Here is a 17,212-nt window from a genome sequence, read left to right as displayed (position 1 = left end):
TGTGTCTGTTTCCAAAATCCTGTGCAAAATGTGTGCACAGAGACAAATATACACCTGGCAGCTTTTTTTTAGGCTTCTTTAGCAATCCTCAAATTTGTTTTTGATTTCATATACCCTTATAAAAAAAAGAGGAGATGATTTACATACACAAAGTCACCTGCATTACTCTTTATAGTGCCAAGGAGCACCACCACCAAGGTTTCTATGGCTACAGATCAAATACACAGGGAATAAAAAGCACAGATAGATATAAAAACCTATCTCCACATTACAAACTTGCAGATGGCACTTCTCTTACTCACTTTTAATTTAAGAGTGCAGTCTTCATGATTAAAGATCTGTTTTGTTACATTTCAGTATCTTTCTCCACTCACCTCCTGTCTGAAAGTTTCCCAAACATTAGACAGTAAGAGGTTCTGGTGATTCAGCTGCAATTGTAGTAGACATTACTACTAAACCTACTACTAAACCTCAGAGACATACAATTTTCCTGAAACACCTGGAGCACATTAAGAATGACAGCACTTAAAAAAAAACAAACACAACACACAGGAGTCTTTGTAAGTACAATTAAAAATTTATTTTTCTCTTTCTCCAAGGAAGTGCAACTTTACACACAATTTGACAGGAAAAAAAATGCTATCTGTCTGCTATGGTTCTAACTACATTTTCCATTATACAAATCCAGAGTAACAGCAGGGAAAAAAAAAAAAAAAAAAAGGACACGGAACTTTGGATGGTATATCATCCAGCACCTCCATTTTTACTGCATGTTTTTCCTTAATTAAAATTAGACTATCAAAAAAAAAAAAAAAAAAGCAAAGAAAAAGACCCACTCACATTAAAAGATAAATAACTAGCACATTTTTGGCAAAAGTCCCTGAACATACCCTTCCCCTCCCTGCAAAACATTCACCATTCACTACATTTTAAAAAAGCAGGCTCAGTGGCACTTGAATATGACTTCAGTAACATTTGGAATACAGTGAGTCCACACTGCAATTCACTTTGCTATAAGGCTATCTTAGACATAAGGCAAACATTACCTTAGCTCTGAAATATTCCATGATAAGACACCTTTAGTACATATCTCTGTTAAAGGCAGAGATGCCTCGTCTCCCTTCGTTGCTCTCCCTCCTGATCAAGGAGGCATTTCAGGGAGCTGGTGTGCTATTCTCATCACAAATCACAAGTTACTCATGAGTTAAAAAGAAACAGCAGTGAATAAAAATAAACAGTATTCACATATCTAAAACTTATTTCCATCACTTAAATAGTTTCATCTGCAGTTAAAAAATACATACACTTAAATATCTTAGTAAGAAACAATCGTAAGATATCACGGATTATGTTTGCTTTTGGTAATCTAACTGCCTTAATTTTGACACAAGGATACACCTGGACAGTGTAACTACCTGGGATGTTTTCCTATTTTAACTGATTTTCTTAAATATACAGTAAATTCTCTCTAGCTATTCTGATAGTGCAAATAAAGACATTCTTTGGATCACAATTCTAAAACATTATCCCCCCCAAAGCGCTATCCTCAGTTTAATATTTTAGTAAATGAGTAACAAAATACTGTTAAGTATACACATTTTCTAATATCTGTTTAACGATGTTCTCCTCAGTTACCTGTTTAATGCAGATCACAAAAATGAATAAGCTACAACGCTGCTCACCTATCCAAAAGATATGCTATATTTATACTTAATTAAATACATTTATAAACCTACCTCTAAGTTCCTCATTGCTGTCCATTTACTGTTATTATCCAAGGGCATACTACATCAAATCATGATATCAAAATATCTTTAAAGACAACAAGATCACTTTAGAAGCACTGCTCAAAGGCAATGGAATAGTGCTTTAAGAACCTTATGCACATAAGTTAGGCCAATATATATATATACACACATATCCAGCACATTCTTCAACAGAATAGCGTATGCTTCATTTGGAGTCACTACTGCTTTGCCCTAGCCAGAGATAAAAAGCTTGTCTTAATTACGACCTATCATACATGTAGCAACACAACATAGCCTGCTTTGCTATCTAATGTTGCCTGCTGCTTTTGCACGTTTACTTGAATTTACTGATACTTGGTTGCTAGTTCCATTAGTGGTATTTGTTGCTGAGCCATTCACAATGATGTAATCCACTTTGTTTTCCAATTTCACAAGACGCTGTAAGATGTCATCCAGAAGAACAGCAATTGTTCTCTTAAGATCAGCTGAAAGGCAATGAAAAAAACTCCCATTATTTATTGCACACAGAAAATAACTGCTATTTCAAAATATTAATACCTTAGTTTGTTATCCTGTCTAATATTCAATTTCAAAAGGAGTACAGACTGAGGGGTGGGAGAATTAAAAGTTTTTGTATTTGTTTGTTTAAAATACAATTTCCTGGTTACTCTAGGAAAGGAAGATACCCTCATAATACTAAGATGTAAAGCAAGCCAGCTAAATATTAAGACTCTAAGAACAAAACTTCAAGTTCAAACAGAAGGGTGGTGATTCTTCAAAGGCAGTGTATGGGGCTGCTGAATCACTGCCTGAACCTCTGACTGATCACCTGAGGTGAGCACTGAGTCAGCACGGGAGCACAGATGAAGGCAATTCACCTGTGCTGCAGGAAGGGGTGGAGCCTGGCTGCACCTCTCCTAGACCCATTTAAGAGCTGACTGCCAGTGGGGAAGGATCTCTTCTGGAGATCCGCTCCACCAGAGTCTATTTTGTGAACCCAGGATAGGGTGAGTGTTCTTCTTTTCCTACTCCAATATAATAAGTACATCAGCCAAGCTCCTGGATATACTATACCATCTGTATATTCATTGATTGTACAGGCAGTATTTCAAATTTCACCCAGATAATATCCAAGTGACACCATTCAGCTTTGGACAGTGATAGAGTATTTTTAAATACCTTCCAGCATAAAAGAGTAGTTATTAAACACTTTCCTCTAAGTAACAGAAAAAAACACTGTTAAAATATATCATTTCCTACGTAAGCTATAAAGCACACCACACCACTATCTTCTCTCAAATTTGGGACAAAGATGACATTTAAACTTACCTGGTTTTACAAGGTCTACCACAGCTCAAATTTCAACTTTGGTCAATAAAATAAAACCAAAATAATTAGTACAGAGAGATATTTTCTCTTAAAGAGCAATCAACATATATTACTTCAAGAAGTACAGCCTTGCAGATTCCACTTACAAAGTTATTTGAACAATTAGCAAGCTTTTTTTCCCTCTTACCATATCCTGCTACAGAGGCTCCACTGCCACCATTCATTAAATTCTTGTTTTCTTCTGCCAGTGCTTTGACATATCTTTTACTTAGGTCTAATATCTGACCACGCAGCTCAGCACTGCTTTGACGTCTTGGATACTGAAAAGTGTAGCGTAGCAACATCAAACCCCAAATGATTCCAAAAACCAGTAAAAACATGCTTAGCTTCTGGGACATGTTTTTTCTTGAAAATGTTAGAAACATTTCTGATGAAGGCCACAGGTGTCTTATTTTCAAGAAGAATAACTGAACTTAGGTTAGTCTAGTGATATTATATATTAAATGAATTTCTATAAAATAAGAAGTCTTCTGGCTGGATCATCTTGAACACATCTTCTTAGTTTAGCTGATCTTGATTCCTGAAATTTGTAAAACATTACTTAGTTATTCAAAATTGCTATGGTTATTGACATCAGTGACAAACACAATTTTCCAAATGCAATGCTACAGCAGAACGTAGAACAGAGCTGCAGATTTGTATCTGCTCAGAGGAATGGTCATCCTTCTATCTCATCTGCTGTTACTGGGCTTCCTCTTTTTTTTACTTTTGTTCTTCAAAACTTCTATGCTTTTACAAGTTACCTTAAATATTTTAAATACTGTACTTTGAACTAGTAAGCCCAAAAGCAAAATCTAGAATTGACCTGTGAAATGATTCACTTGATCCTTACTATTCATGTAGAAGCACTGGGCAATATAAAGAGAAAAAACAAGGCTTCTTGGTTTGTTAGTTGCAAGTTGGTTGCCATCTGGTTTTGTACAGTACTGTTGTGTTTCAGTTTTGTTTTTTTTCCCTTTTTGGTGCCTTGCTCATAAATAAAACCAAAACAAAGATGCACACTGCACACACTTCTAGCAGTTTGCTATTACTATTAAAAAAAACACAAAAAAACAAAAAAACATACCATTAGCAGCCACTTCTGACAACTTGATAAATTAAGAATTCAGGAGAACAAGCAGTAGGAAAACTTCAGCAGTTAAACAGCAAATAGCCAGATGGGTTGAAGTAAAATGAGCCAGACATCTTCAAGGAGCCCTGTATTGGAAGAAAAAAATTACTCAAACAAGACGAAGTGCAGCACTAAAAGACCTTACGTTTCTCATATAGGAGTTGAAATTGATCTCTTTGAGCCAAAATGAAATACACTTTCAGTTTTAAAGCAATTGTTAGAGGAAATAGCAAAAGCCAAATCCACTTTATTATAATATTTGAATGCCCTGAAATTGATTTGAACAGTTTTAAAAAAACCTTAAGAATCTCACTGAAATAACTCAATCCTCTTACACTGCAGTGGACACACGTTACAGACTGATCACACTTGCATACACACACATTTGTGTTCTTCATTTTTTCTCTTCACATGAACCCAGTCATCATTTCTCATCTCCCAGCTAACTCAAACTTCCTCTCAAAAAAGTATTGATAATTGAAATCTCCATCATTTAAGTCTGCAAAAAGCAACCGATTTTATACGATTGCATTTTCATGTTACTCTCCATTCTCTCCCACACGTAATCTGACAAGTAGTTTTTAGATTGTAGACACACGTTCAGCCATTCTTCACCAAATCTCCTTTACTGATACTTCAGTCTTCATTTTGAGTAGACGGTGTTAGCTCAGAATATTGAGACTACAGTCCTCATCCTGCTAAGCACGCACCGAAACTGAACACAGTCTCCATGGTACATTTCATCACCTCTGTTCAGTACTGCAACTGGCCTCGGACCAACAAACCACAGCCTACTGCAAACTGAAGTGTTACTATCAGCAGTGCTCTGAGTTGTGCTGATTGCTTCTAAACCTTCATTCTTAGATAATGTGTATCAACATTATTCTGAGAACTCTAAACCCCAACCAGGGGCAATATGAGGACTTGAACAACAAAGTTGCTGAGAAATCACAAGGTACTGCATGAGAATAAACTGTCAGTACACAAAATCTTACTTTTGATGTTGGGTGTACTGAAATAAGAGGTAAACAGAACTCTGGGAATCAGGAATAGGTTACCGCACTTATGTTGCTAGGCAGATACATAATCCCAGGATAGCTTCCAACACGATGGAAAACATTTACATAGGATGTACCACAGTAGAGCATTCATGTGATGACTCAAAACAAACAATACCTCCCTCAAAGAGAAAGACCAGAACTTCCACTTCCCCTTCTTGAAAGTCTGAAGTGTGCATACCTGTTTTTTTTTTGTTGTTCTGTTTGAAATAACTCTTGCAGAATTTTCATGAAGTTCAGCTCCCACAGATCTCCACTCAAATCTCATCCTGAACCACTTTACTAGACAGTATCACTAGAGAGCTTTGGAGTAGCAATAATTCTGCTATCACACTGTAAATAAGACCACAAGCCAAAATAAGAATCCTTGCCAAGATGAACAGATTGAATAAACTCTTGCCAAAGAGCAGCGGGAACTACAGACTGGGCCTCTGCCACATGTGTTTGATTCACAGTGCACACGCTGACCACTGAAACTAACGGCCTCAACCTGCTGGGCAAATGGTGCAACACCGCACAAGTAACCCAGAGAAACAGACAGGGCATAAGTTTGTCAGAATGAATGCAATTATTTGCAGCTGACACTTTTCCTATGCTATAAAGGCATTTTTAAGAGGCCTTTCAGCCTTCTATGAATTCCAGTGTTATTTCAGAGTTCTGGACATGTGGTCTCTTACTTCTTCCAGGAACAGGTGCTTCCAGTGACCTGTAACACACACTCAGCACAAACCTTCCAAGATCAACACAGAGCAGATTTAAAAAAAAAAAAAAAAGCCAAGCAAGCCAATCACTCAAGTGATCTGCAGGTAGGGAAAAAAAAGGGCTTCTGAGCAGCAGCAGCACACATTAGGAAGAAAACAGCACAATAAATAAGATGGATGGACTGGAATAACCTTGAATCTCTTGTGTAGGTCACTGAAAGGTCACTACTTCTGGAGCATGAACATTATAGTTTAAAAAAATTGTACTCAGAATGGACTTTTTTCTTTTCAGTAATACAGAGGTAACATCTAATGAAATAACAGCATACTTGTACAAAACAACTACCATCGTTCCCTGTGATTTTGCCCCTCATTCTCTTAATTCCTCCTTACCTACTACTTCCTGCTGAAAGGAAAAAAAAGCAGCTGAGACTTCCTTCTTCACAGTGACTCAGCCTGTGTGGGAACCCAGGCTTACTGCTCTCCCAGCCTCAGCTGAAGTGATTTTATGGCAAAGGAGGTCATTGCAGAAAACAACAGGAAAAAAGAACAGAATTACACATTGTTGGAGCTCCTTCCATCCCTTGCTGAAGACAAAGAAGATCATGAAGACAGAAGCACGGAAGAGACAAATCTTGAAATTCCATGGAGGAGGAGGACAAAACCAACCAACCAAAAAAAAAAAAAAAAAAAGCAACTACACAGGCAAAATGGCAACTCCAGGAACATGCAGAAATGAGCATCTTCCAAATAATCAACAGGCAGGCAAAGATGAGTGTTTCAAGAGGCAATTTTTCTAAGATCTCTGAAGCCAAAATGAATATCTGAATTATTTTCAAAATGATTATTCCAAGCCAGAGGCAACAGGAGAGCTTGAAACTACAGGGAATTCCAGAACAGAGACTTGGTTTCTCTTTCACAGCACAGAGGGAGTTCGGGTTTGCTAACTGTTGCCACCATAGTTTAAGAAATCTTTTGTCAAAGCCTGTCAGTGTCGATTTAACATCACCCATTGATGATACAATAGTGACACATATCTCACAATGAAAACAGTGAACTAAGGACCTCATCCTCTCCAAAATAAATCACACCTCTATCCGCTCAACTGTGTGCTGGCTCTGAAATCACACACAAATTGTATCATGAGTGCGTGAAACAAAAGAAACAGGGACCAAAGAAAAAGCCAGGTAAAATCCACTGTATGCTCTGTAATAAAGCAAAGCTCTACTCTCTGATGCTACTTAAACAATAGCATTAGACTTCAATCTTAATACTGACTCCGCTCCATGGAAACCAAGACATACTTAAAACCACAATAGCTGAATCGTGCTGCAGTTTTCCTTACATTCTGTATTATTTATTCCTAGCAAAACCCAGAGATGATATCCAGGTACCTCACAAGAAACACAACAATTTACAAGGCACACCTCACACATCCTCTTAAACAGCAAAAGAGTATTGTGAAAACAAGGCATACTCAACTCCTTAACAGGTTACAATTCACCTTGCAGCACTGTCAGTTCTGCTAGTCCGTCAGCTCACGAAAGACCTGTACATATTCACCATCACTGTTCTTGTCTGTCCAAGTGATCTCCCCTCCCAAAACTGCAAAAAGCGGTTACTGACATCAGAACGGCAAATTTGAAAGTGCAGCAGAGATGGTACGTACCGCCCGCCTTGGAAAAATGACAGGACAGATGAAGTTGAGCGTAAGAGCACAGGAAAGGAGCGGGCAACCAGCAGGTGCTTCTGGTAATTACTAGTGAGCAGCTTTAGCAAAAAAGATAAACAGTGTCAGTAGGGGGAGAGGGAGGGGCTGGAACAGAAGCCTCCAAATCGCACTGCTTTGCAGGTTGAAGCCAGAAAATATGCCCTCAATATAGTATTATTGGCACAGCCTGATTCAATCACCTTTTGGTTATCTATTTGAAAGACAGAATGCCAAATGTTGAAGCGGTAATTCCTAAGCAACTCCCAGAGATTTATCTACATAGGGCTCAAACTAATTTATGAAGGAAGTAACCTTGATAAATAGTAATTTTACTCGACGTATTACATACTGTGATAATACTTCTCTTTTCTGACTGACAAATTATGATCAGCAACATGACATGGTGAGTTCCAAAGCAAGTCTGGCTTTGTGATTAATTATCATTATTAACTGTATAAACAAAAAGTGATTTATCAAGACAGATAAAAAAGAAACGCCAAATACAACCAACAAGACTGCATCCAACTAGAAGCAGATGAAGGGGAAAAATGCTGCAAAAGAACAGAGAGCAGACAAAAACTAGAACAGTACCAATAAAAGCTGACATTAATGATTACTATAAAGTAATTGTACAGTATTGTACTACAGTCTCAGTGGAAGTGTAACCATCTGGGATTTTAAATCAGCGTACTAAAATTATGTCTATACTAGAAATTTCTGTTAGATTTCTGGCAGCAAACATTTCTCAGTACAGTAGGGATATCATATTAACAAACAATAAGCTGCAAACAGAATGCATGATGCTCTCATTGAAACAGTCAACATACCTTTCTGGAAAACCAAATCACCCAGAGCCTAATAGAACTCCTGGAAAAGCTTTCAAGGTTCCATCAACAATATCCTATTCGTTCTTTTTTACATGTATTTAGAACCCATCCCTCATTATCTCCACAAACTCCAAAACCTTTTTTCTGACTTTCCAACAGAAAACCTCCAGAATCACAGTTACTTAACCTACAGACATCACACTGACCATTCTGAGAACAGTGTCTTTGGTATCTAGAGACCTATCAGATCAGTCACTGTGCAGCTTAAAGAGGAGAATGGCTGACCAAAAAAAAAAAAAAAAAAAAAGCACACAAGTGCAGTTGAATGTACATACCGACCAACTAATCTTTGAAGATGAGGACAAAGAAATAAGCACACAAAAGAACAGGAGCCACACACCAAGTCTTTTCCAGAACAGGAAGACCAAAATTGATGCTTGTATTCTGTTTCTTTGTTTTTAATCTGGCTATCTGCTTGGCAGTAGGATAGAAGTCTGCATAGAGTGCCGTTGACAAATAGATGCCCAAAGAAATTATGTGCATCCTGTTAATAACAGGACTGCAACTCCTGGTGAGAACCAGGAGAAAATAATATATATATATTTCTCCATCTGAGAAACTATGACAGAAATGAGCTGCACAGCTCCATAAAAGACCTGGATGTTCTACTAGGCAGCAAAAAAACCCAGCAAAGCGTGCCCCAAGACAAATGAAACCACATTCGAGCTGGTTTTTGACAAGACTAATCCTCAAGTATCCCAATCCTTAAGTATCCCTTTTACTGCCAGTGTAAAATCTGATCAACGGAGAAATGCCACCACCAGAGAAGAAGAAAGAAGATACCCTATTGCCAAAAGCCTCAGCGATGCCTGGCACAACAAAGTCCTTCAAAATACTACACCTAGATGCTGATATGGCCTGAGGGCCTTTTCATGCTGCAGCACAGATCTGTTGATAGAAACAATTAATACTAATGTCTGCTAGGCTCAAATACAAAGAACAGCACTCAAGAATGGGTAAGAAGGTAAGCAGCAGATTCATCTCCCACACGCCTCTGAGAACAGCACACAAACAACTTCTTGTAGATGGACTTTGAATTGAAAGTAATAAAACAAAAATAATTTAGACTCGAAGATCCATCTGTCAGGTTTACAGTGTCTCTATAATCAAAGCGATCTGAGCACCCAAACGCTACACGACATTTAGTATTGTAGAATTTGAGGAATTCTGGTGACTTGTTTCAATTTTGAATGTAGCCCAATTTGTACTGTTTTTATTTCGCATTTTCTGCCAATGACTTTTCTTACTTTTCATTAGCCTAAGAAGTCTGCTGAATACCTTTCGGTTCCTGTAAAGTATCCTGGCTTGCCTCTCTTTTTCTTCCTCCCATCCCCTTTGTTTTGCCTACCACTGGCAGCAAATGCTTCTAAAATCAACCAACAGAAATTCTTTGTTTCTTGTCTGCAGGCAGTCAGCCAAGGTTTTGAGAGGGGAAACGACTTGGCAAGTGCTATGAAGAAAGTCAAAGCAAGCAAATATCAATGGGGACAGTATATTATATTCTACTTGCTGCCCACTAGGTCCATCTGGGCCTCAAAGCATTTCTACAACTTCTTAGTGGCTTCTTCACTTCATCTGGTACACTTTTGTCTGCATGCTCTGCCACTGTCGTTCAGGCCATCATTGTGGGACACCTGCTCACAAGAACCACAGCTACAGCAGAGCATGAGGTACCGCCCTACCTTCTTCTGCTAGTTTTGCCACTATATTTTCAGTGCAGTTGAATACCAGGCTATAAAAAACACTTCCTTGACAACTTCCTCCATGAAATTTCACAGCTATGTTTGCACCATGTCTTCAGAACCCAAAACTTCCTTCTGAAATGTTAACATTTGGCTAATTTTAGCTAGTTATATCAGGAGCCACAATTTCAAGACCATCAACGTGGACTATTGAGAGAGATTTTCACTAAATGTTTTAAAAATAACTGAGAGGGAGGGGGATAAAAGCCAACTAGTAAGGTGACTGCTACAAAGGCAGAAAGTTTGCCTCTGTAGAACTGGTCACATACATACAAACCCACATGAGTATACACAGCACCAATAGAAACACTACTCCTGTAAAAAGTAACAAAAGAGCATACTGGAGAGAGAGGAAGAACGTAAAATTTTTGGTTTTATTTCAGGAAACCCTCAGAATTGAGAGAACTGAGTACGGATATGTGCAAGACTCGTTCATCAAAAATACCACTGAGTGGTCACACTACAGTACGGACCAGGCCTCATACTCACGCTCCCTCTCCCAGGAAGCTGACCCAACTGAAGATTTTCCTGAAATGAAAGTGGAAGAAATGTTAAACACAGACAATTTCGTCCCTTTTTCATCTTCCATTATGGCTAGATGAGTCTGTCATTTTACCTTAGCATCATATGGGTTATGACAGACAGTCCTTAACCATAATGGTAGGGAAAGTAGAATTCATTCTTCAAATGAAGTAGGAGATACCCAGAAACTTATCCGGGCTGTTTATCTCAAGATAGCCTCATTTCTTTCTTGCTATTGCAGAGATCAATTTCAGTGGGGTAAACTTCAAGTCCTCTCGAGTCCAGTATTAGCACACACCCTCTTTTAAATAAACAAAGTACCTACTTAGTTCAAAATTAATCTTTTAAATGGCACAGGCAAGCGGTAAAATAATTCTTGTAAATCTGATAATCACACAAGAAAAGTTAAGAGAATGTTACAGACGTTTGGTTCAGGAAACCCAGCCCACCCAACAGTGCAAGATTTCAGCCACAGCTGAAAGGCTTTTCAAATAACAAATACCTTATAAAGAACATTTCAGCAGTAAATTTCCACCAGGACAAAACACATTCATCCGAATGACTGAGATCCACAACAGATTTTTGACAGCTACTGTAAACAACTTAACATGTATTTTTGATGCTTACTTGTCTGTAGATATGGAGTGTACACAGCTGACAATTTAAGCTGACAGCATGCAGTTATCCTACTCACAGTGTGGGCAAGATGCACAAACCGGTGCTTGTAGCTATTTTCAAAAAAGGTCTGAGTGCTCATGAACTCCAGGGGAAATACTTTTAAATGACATTCAACCTCCAAGTTAAACAGTGTGAGATTAGCTAATACCAAAACCTCCCTCGGGAAGCTAGAAGGCATGAAGTGGTTTAAAACAAAGCACTAATGAGAAACGAAAAGAACTCTAAGTAGCTACATTTTTACCTGAAAAAGCTTTAAGAGAGAGACCTATTTATTGGACCGAATTAATTTCATCATGATTACTTAGTTCTCTGGAGCCCTCAACTAAATTACTGAACATACTGAAAAGCATAAAATAACATAAAGAGGACACAAAAACTTCAGCTTTATACATGGGTATATCCAGCAGTCAAACTAGGAACAAAGGGAGCAATAAATTTGATCTAAAACTGCAATCTCTGCACTTGCAACACTAGAACACCATCATCCTGTCTCTTCTCCTTGATATTCTCAGAAGGATGCAATAGCAATTCATGACACTTCCAGCAGAATAACAACACATCACAATTAGTCAGAACAAATCTCATGCACAGTTAGCTTTTATATTCAACGTGCTCATATTGTGAAGGCTTCATTACAAAATAAAAATCCCAGTTCTGACAAAGCTCAATTTCCAAAGAGAGAAGCTGTCCCCCCACACCCATAAATTACCCACTGAGGGGAATAAAGTCGTAAGAAACACCACACATCCTTCTCTGCACTGCTCTGTGGCACATAAACCCAGAACTCGCGCTCCCTTCCATCCATCACTATCTTTTAGAGACACGATACATAAAAGAGAATGTACAGGATGCTAACGTGTTGGATTAGAGAACTGAAAAGAAAATGTATTGAGTTATTAATGAGACCACAGAAACGAGGGAGACAGATGCTAGCGCATTACAAACGCTTACAGAAATTACCACAGCTAATGATTCCACCTCTGCTCGAGCAGGGCCTGAGCTGTCTTTAAGTTCCATCGCAGGGCAGTGAGCGCGCCCAGCGTCTCCACAAGCCGGGTCACTCGAGCACGAGGCAGAAGTAAATCCTGCAGAGTCACTGCATTTACTGCTGCTGACTGAAAGGCCACTGCATGCGAGGAAGGAAACCACGACGGATTTCGGGGAGTTCAGAGCAAGTTCCAGACCTGCTTAGGTTATGTCGGATGTTTCAATACCTCACTGGATACTCCCACACACATCACTTGAAAATTCGCAAATAACGCACAACCGACGCTACGGGAAGGAAAGCCGCGCGGACACCGGGCAGCAGCCGGCGCCTGCAGGCAAGAAAATAAAACTACGAAGCCGAACGGAACCCGAAGCCGAACAAAGCGGGCGCCGAGGCGAAGCGGAAGCCCGGGTCCGGCCGTCGGCAAGCCGCGGCCGCCCGCTCTTCCCCCCCACCGCCCCCAGCCCCGTGCCGACGGCGCGCCCACCCCTCCGCATGGCCCCAATCCTCGGGCGCAGCGCGCGGCCCGTCCTCTCCCTTCTGCACACGCGGGACACCCCCGCCCGTGCTCTACGCTCCCGCTCCCCGCGCACACGCCGCGCGTTATCTCGGCTCCCACCAGCACCCACCTGACAACGCGCCGCTCCCCGCTTCCACCGACCCCGCCACGCCACTCGGCGCTCACCCGCGCGCACACCCACTTCCCCTCCCCACCAGGAAGGCTGCCGCAACGCCCCTGCGGCGCATGCGCAGAACACCGCTTCTTACCACCTCCTGGGCGCCCGTCCGCAGCCACCATGTTGGCGGCGGGAGGGGTTTGTGCCTGGCGGAAGGGCGTTCTCGTGAAACCTCAACTGCAGTACTGCATCCAGATGTGGAGTCCTCAGTACAGCAGAGACGTGGACCTAAAAGAGCGTGATCAGAGAAGGGCCACAGAAACGATCCAAGGGTTGGAGCACCTCCCCTGTGAGAACAGGCTGAGAGAGCTGGGGCTGTTCAGCTTGGAGAAGAGAAGGCTCTGGGAAGACCTGAGTGCAGCCTTTCTGTTTCTAAAGAGGGGCTGAAGAAAGAAGGGGACAGACTCTTTAGCAGTATCTGTTGTGGCAGAACAAGGGAAAATGGTTTCAAAGTAGAAGAGGGGAGATTTAGACTAGATATGTCAAGGACACAGATTTTTACAATAATGGTAGCAAAGCACTGGAACAAGTTGCCCAGAGAGGTGGTGGATGCCCCAACCCTTGGGACATTCAAGATAAGGCTGGATAGGGCTCTGAACAACATGATCTAGCTGTAGGTGTCCCTGTTAATTACAGGGAAGTTCATCTAGATGGCCTTTAAGAGTCCTTTCCAACTCAATTCTCTGATTTGGATCAAGTTAGGGAGCCTTCACAAAAATGGGAAAGTTGTCATTTCTGCCCTCTACTGGTGTAAATGAATTTTGACGGTAGGCACAGAAGTGATCACCATCTATCTGGTTTGGCATGTGGTTGGTTTGCCGTTATATGTAGTTCAGTTCTTGTAACGGGTTGCAGAAGCTACTCACAGCTTTGGCACTTCGGGACTCTAACACCATAGCACCATAGTATTCAAGTATTCATGTACGTTCAGATGTATGCACAGAGCTGTGCCAGCAAGTTACATCGTATTCTTCCTACAATGCTGCATATAAGGAAATTGATATCAATTAACCAAAGGTGAAGGTGTGGGCACCTTCAACTGTTACGTTGCTGTGATCAGAAGTACTTTTAGTTTACTTAATCTCTTTAGGATTCTCTATATCTAGACTAGCTCTCATACCTGTTACCAATCAAGTAACTCAGGTTAGTATATTAGAAAGTTTTGCTTGCAATTTTGTTCTGCATGCATAGCTTCACCTTGTAAAATAAACAGATGCAGAAAGCAGTGTTTTCAGCTTGCTGATCACACCATCTCCCCACATGTGCATTTCTTCCCTCCTTTCCAGTGCTTGTCTGAATCTACTTGCCGCCTCTGAATTTTTCAACCTTCTTTTCTGAATGGATTAGACATGGGAAAATTCAGCGTTTAAATCTGTTGCTCCAACAGGAAGAAAAGGATATTAATGTGTCAGAGGGATTGGTGGCCTAGACCTAAGAAAACAAACAGAACTGGGGGTAGGTGGTATCCCAACAGACAGCAAATCAGACATGTATGCAAATATTTACTTGTATGAGTTTTCTGATGCTGACTAGTCTACAGTGCTTTATTTCAGTCTTGCAAGACCTACTTTGGAAAAATGAATTTTTCTTGCTGGTGTGAAAAATATTGGTGTTCACCCAAAGGCCCATTTCAATTTGGAAAATTATGCAGTTATTGAGCTAGATGCTGCATTTCCACAGAGAAATCATAAGAAGCTGTGTTAAAGGAATTTTTTTAATTTTTGATTTTTCAATCCGTCCCATGGAAAAAAGTCTTTTGCTAAATTACACAACACAGACAAGAGGCAAAAATTAAGACATGAAATATTTCACAACTAAGCTTTTGATTGAAGAGACTGATTATATGTTGTGCAGCACCAATACATTTGTTGGTAGAATTATTTTCCAAAGGCAAATAACCTCATCAGTTTCTGTAAGCATTTTCTCATTAATAATTCCTCTCCTAATATCAAGAAAAGATCAAAAACAACAGCTGAAATGGACTTCACATAACAAATGTACCACAGCTATTTACTGCTATTTATTGCTGTACTACTTGCCCAGTGATTAATCCTTTATTTTCACAGACACACAATTAGCAGCTGTAATATCTTTGCAAATATAAATTATAAGAAATTTAGAGCTTGCAAGGGAAAGAAAGGGAAATCTGCCAATAGTGTAAGCACAAGAAGATTTGCTGGTGGGGTTGGAGAATTAAGATATCTGTCTCTGTTATAAATGTATCCTCTGTTTACAGGAACTCTCAACTATTAATAATATTTTTAATTCCTGTTGCCTGAAGGCCTCATGCATTTGGTCACCCTTCATGAATGTGCATCTCATTGTACACTCCTTTTATCCTCACCACCTTATAGATTGTAAAAGTCGAACCTGAAGTATACAGGTAATAATTATCAATTTCATACTCCAGGAAGCTGTGGTGATGTTATTGTAGGAAATGATGAAGACAGGCTGCTTATGGAAAACACAGAGTACTTGCAGTTTTCAATTTAAAATGTAAATCTGATTAGACTTTTTACAAGTAGGTCTTTGTATCAGTTCCTACTTTTTTTTTTTTTTTTTTTTTTTTTTTTAGCTTAACCATCAGAATATCTTAAAATCCTGCTGGAATTTATACTGGTACTTAGGAAGCACTGTCACTGTACACTGTGGCTAAGTCTCACATATGTACATGTTAATGAGAATATATTCCTATCTTTCATTCTCTTGCCTCGTTTTCCTTCCCCTCCCACTTTTTTTTTTTTAATGTGATTTTATTTATATATATATATATATATAAATATATATATATATATATATATATATATTATATTCCACTATGTTCTTAGTTCCCTTTTTTTCCACTGATCCACCTGGTGGCAGAAGACTGATAAGCATATTTGTGTTAGAATTTAAGTGTGGCTTTTGTGTCCTTTTCCTTTTGTTCCCTCTGCTTATATGCAGCATCAGCTAGGATCAGGATCGGATTATGCCAGAACAGAATGCAATCTTGCTCATTAATAGAGTTACACTGGGGAGGGGAAATGAGCAAACCTGTCTACTGGAACTGAATGGAACAGAGCTGGTATAAAAGACATTATGACGTGGACTAAGAATGTGTTTTGGAAAGCTAGGCAACAGCAGTGTCTAAAACATAGCTTAGCCTTTTAGGAATGACATTAATTGCAATTAAACAAGATTAAGGCGTTAACTAAAACTTTTCAAAGAAATCAAAAGCAAAAAGTTTTCAGCTAAAATGAAACATTTCAAAAGACTAGAGAATGAAGATCTTTCTGATATACCACCTACTTTTACTACTGTGGTGTAGTTAAAATATTTGCTTCTGGTTCTCCAGGTAAAGAGAGGAAAAGCTGGCATGTAAAGTCTTTCATTTAATCAACTTCACTGATGGGTCAAGTGTAGAAAACAACACCAATCCTTTGCATACTGACAAGCATACATAATGACTATTGTAATGCTACAGTGCAATGAAAAGCACAGCAGTAAGAGCAGAGTGGTAACGTCCTAGACTACAGCAAGTGAGGATAAGCCCAAAAGCAGCAGCTACTGATATAAGAAACTAAGGGAAAAAAAAGCTGTTTACCTTTGAAAGGCCACAGGTAGCTAAGGCTCTATGGTAAGATACTCTTGCCTCCACTGCCAACCCTTAAGTGAGGTATGGAAAGGAATGGATCCTGGCTCCACCCCTTCTGGTCACTCAGGTGCATTGCATGCGCAGAGCTCCCCTGGGTTAGTCCTACCTCTCCACCAGGTGCTCACTGTTTCAAGTTATGACTTAGCATTTCTGCTACAGCTGTGTTGGAATCTATGCCCCAGCTGCATAAGGATGAGCTTCTCTGCTGCAGTCTGGAGTGACTGTACAGGTGCTGTTGGGATCCCATGTAATAGACTGGAGAAGAGCCAGGCAGAGCTGCAGGCACTGCCAGTGGCTGGAGCCCCTGGAGTGTGCTTCATGAAGTAAGGACGTGATCTTTAGGGAGCGCTCCCCTGCTGCTTAGGC

The 17,212-nt window shown here is 39.8% G+C and overlaps 1 protein-coding gene across 2 annotated transcripts; it reads right to left on the bottom strand.

Moving 5' to 3' along the window:
• Window positions 1-555: 555 nt before the first annotated feature.
• CCDC126 (coiled-coil domain containing 126) lies at window positions 556-13,286 on the bottom strand. Of its 2 annotated transcripts, none has more exons than XM_003207137.5 (4): window positions 13,165-13,286; window positions 4,204-4,334; window positions 3,265-3,657; window positions 556-2,233 (listed from the first exon to the last, which is right to left on the bottom strand). In XM_003207137.5, exons 3-4 carry the CDS (start codon window positions 3,500-3,502, stop codon window positions 2,052-2,054), a joined length of 420 nt encoding a protein of 139 aa, XP_003207185.1. In that variant the 5' UTR covers window positions 3,503-3,657; window positions 4,204-4,334; window positions 13,165-13,286; the 3' UTR covers window positions 556-2,051. The 2 variants fall into 2 exon arrangements, with proteins under 2 accessions (XP_003207185.1, XP_085082322.1); XM_085226196.1 differs by lacking the exon at window positions 13,165-13,286 and adding an exon at window positions 7,677-7,761.
• Between the last annotated feature and the right edge of the window lie 3,926 nt (window positions 13,287-17,212).

The sequence above is a fragment of the Meleagris gallopavo genome, chromosome 6, assembly GCF_905368555.1.
Source record: "Meleagris gallopavo chromosome 6, MGAL_WU_HG_1.1, whole genome shotgun sequence".
NCBI classification, from domain to species: domain Eukaryota; kingdom Metazoa; phylum Chordata; class Aves; order Galliformes; family Phasianidae; genus Meleagris; species Meleagris gallopavo.
The sequence above is the reverse complement of the archived record's forward strand: the minus strand, read 5'-3'. Positions and strand labels throughout refer to the sequence as shown.

What these genes read in the sequence shown, in the direction of transcription:
- CCDC126 (XM_003207137.5), bottom strand. Translation starts at nt 3,502, where the DNA reads ATGTTTCTAACATTTTCAAGAAAAAACATGTCCCAGAAGCTAAGCATG. An exon ending in AGCCTCTGTAGCAGGATATG is followed by an intron (nt 2,234 to 3,264) that starts GTAAGAGGGAAA and finishes ATTGCCTTTCAG; the next exon opens with CTGATCTTAAGAGAACAATT.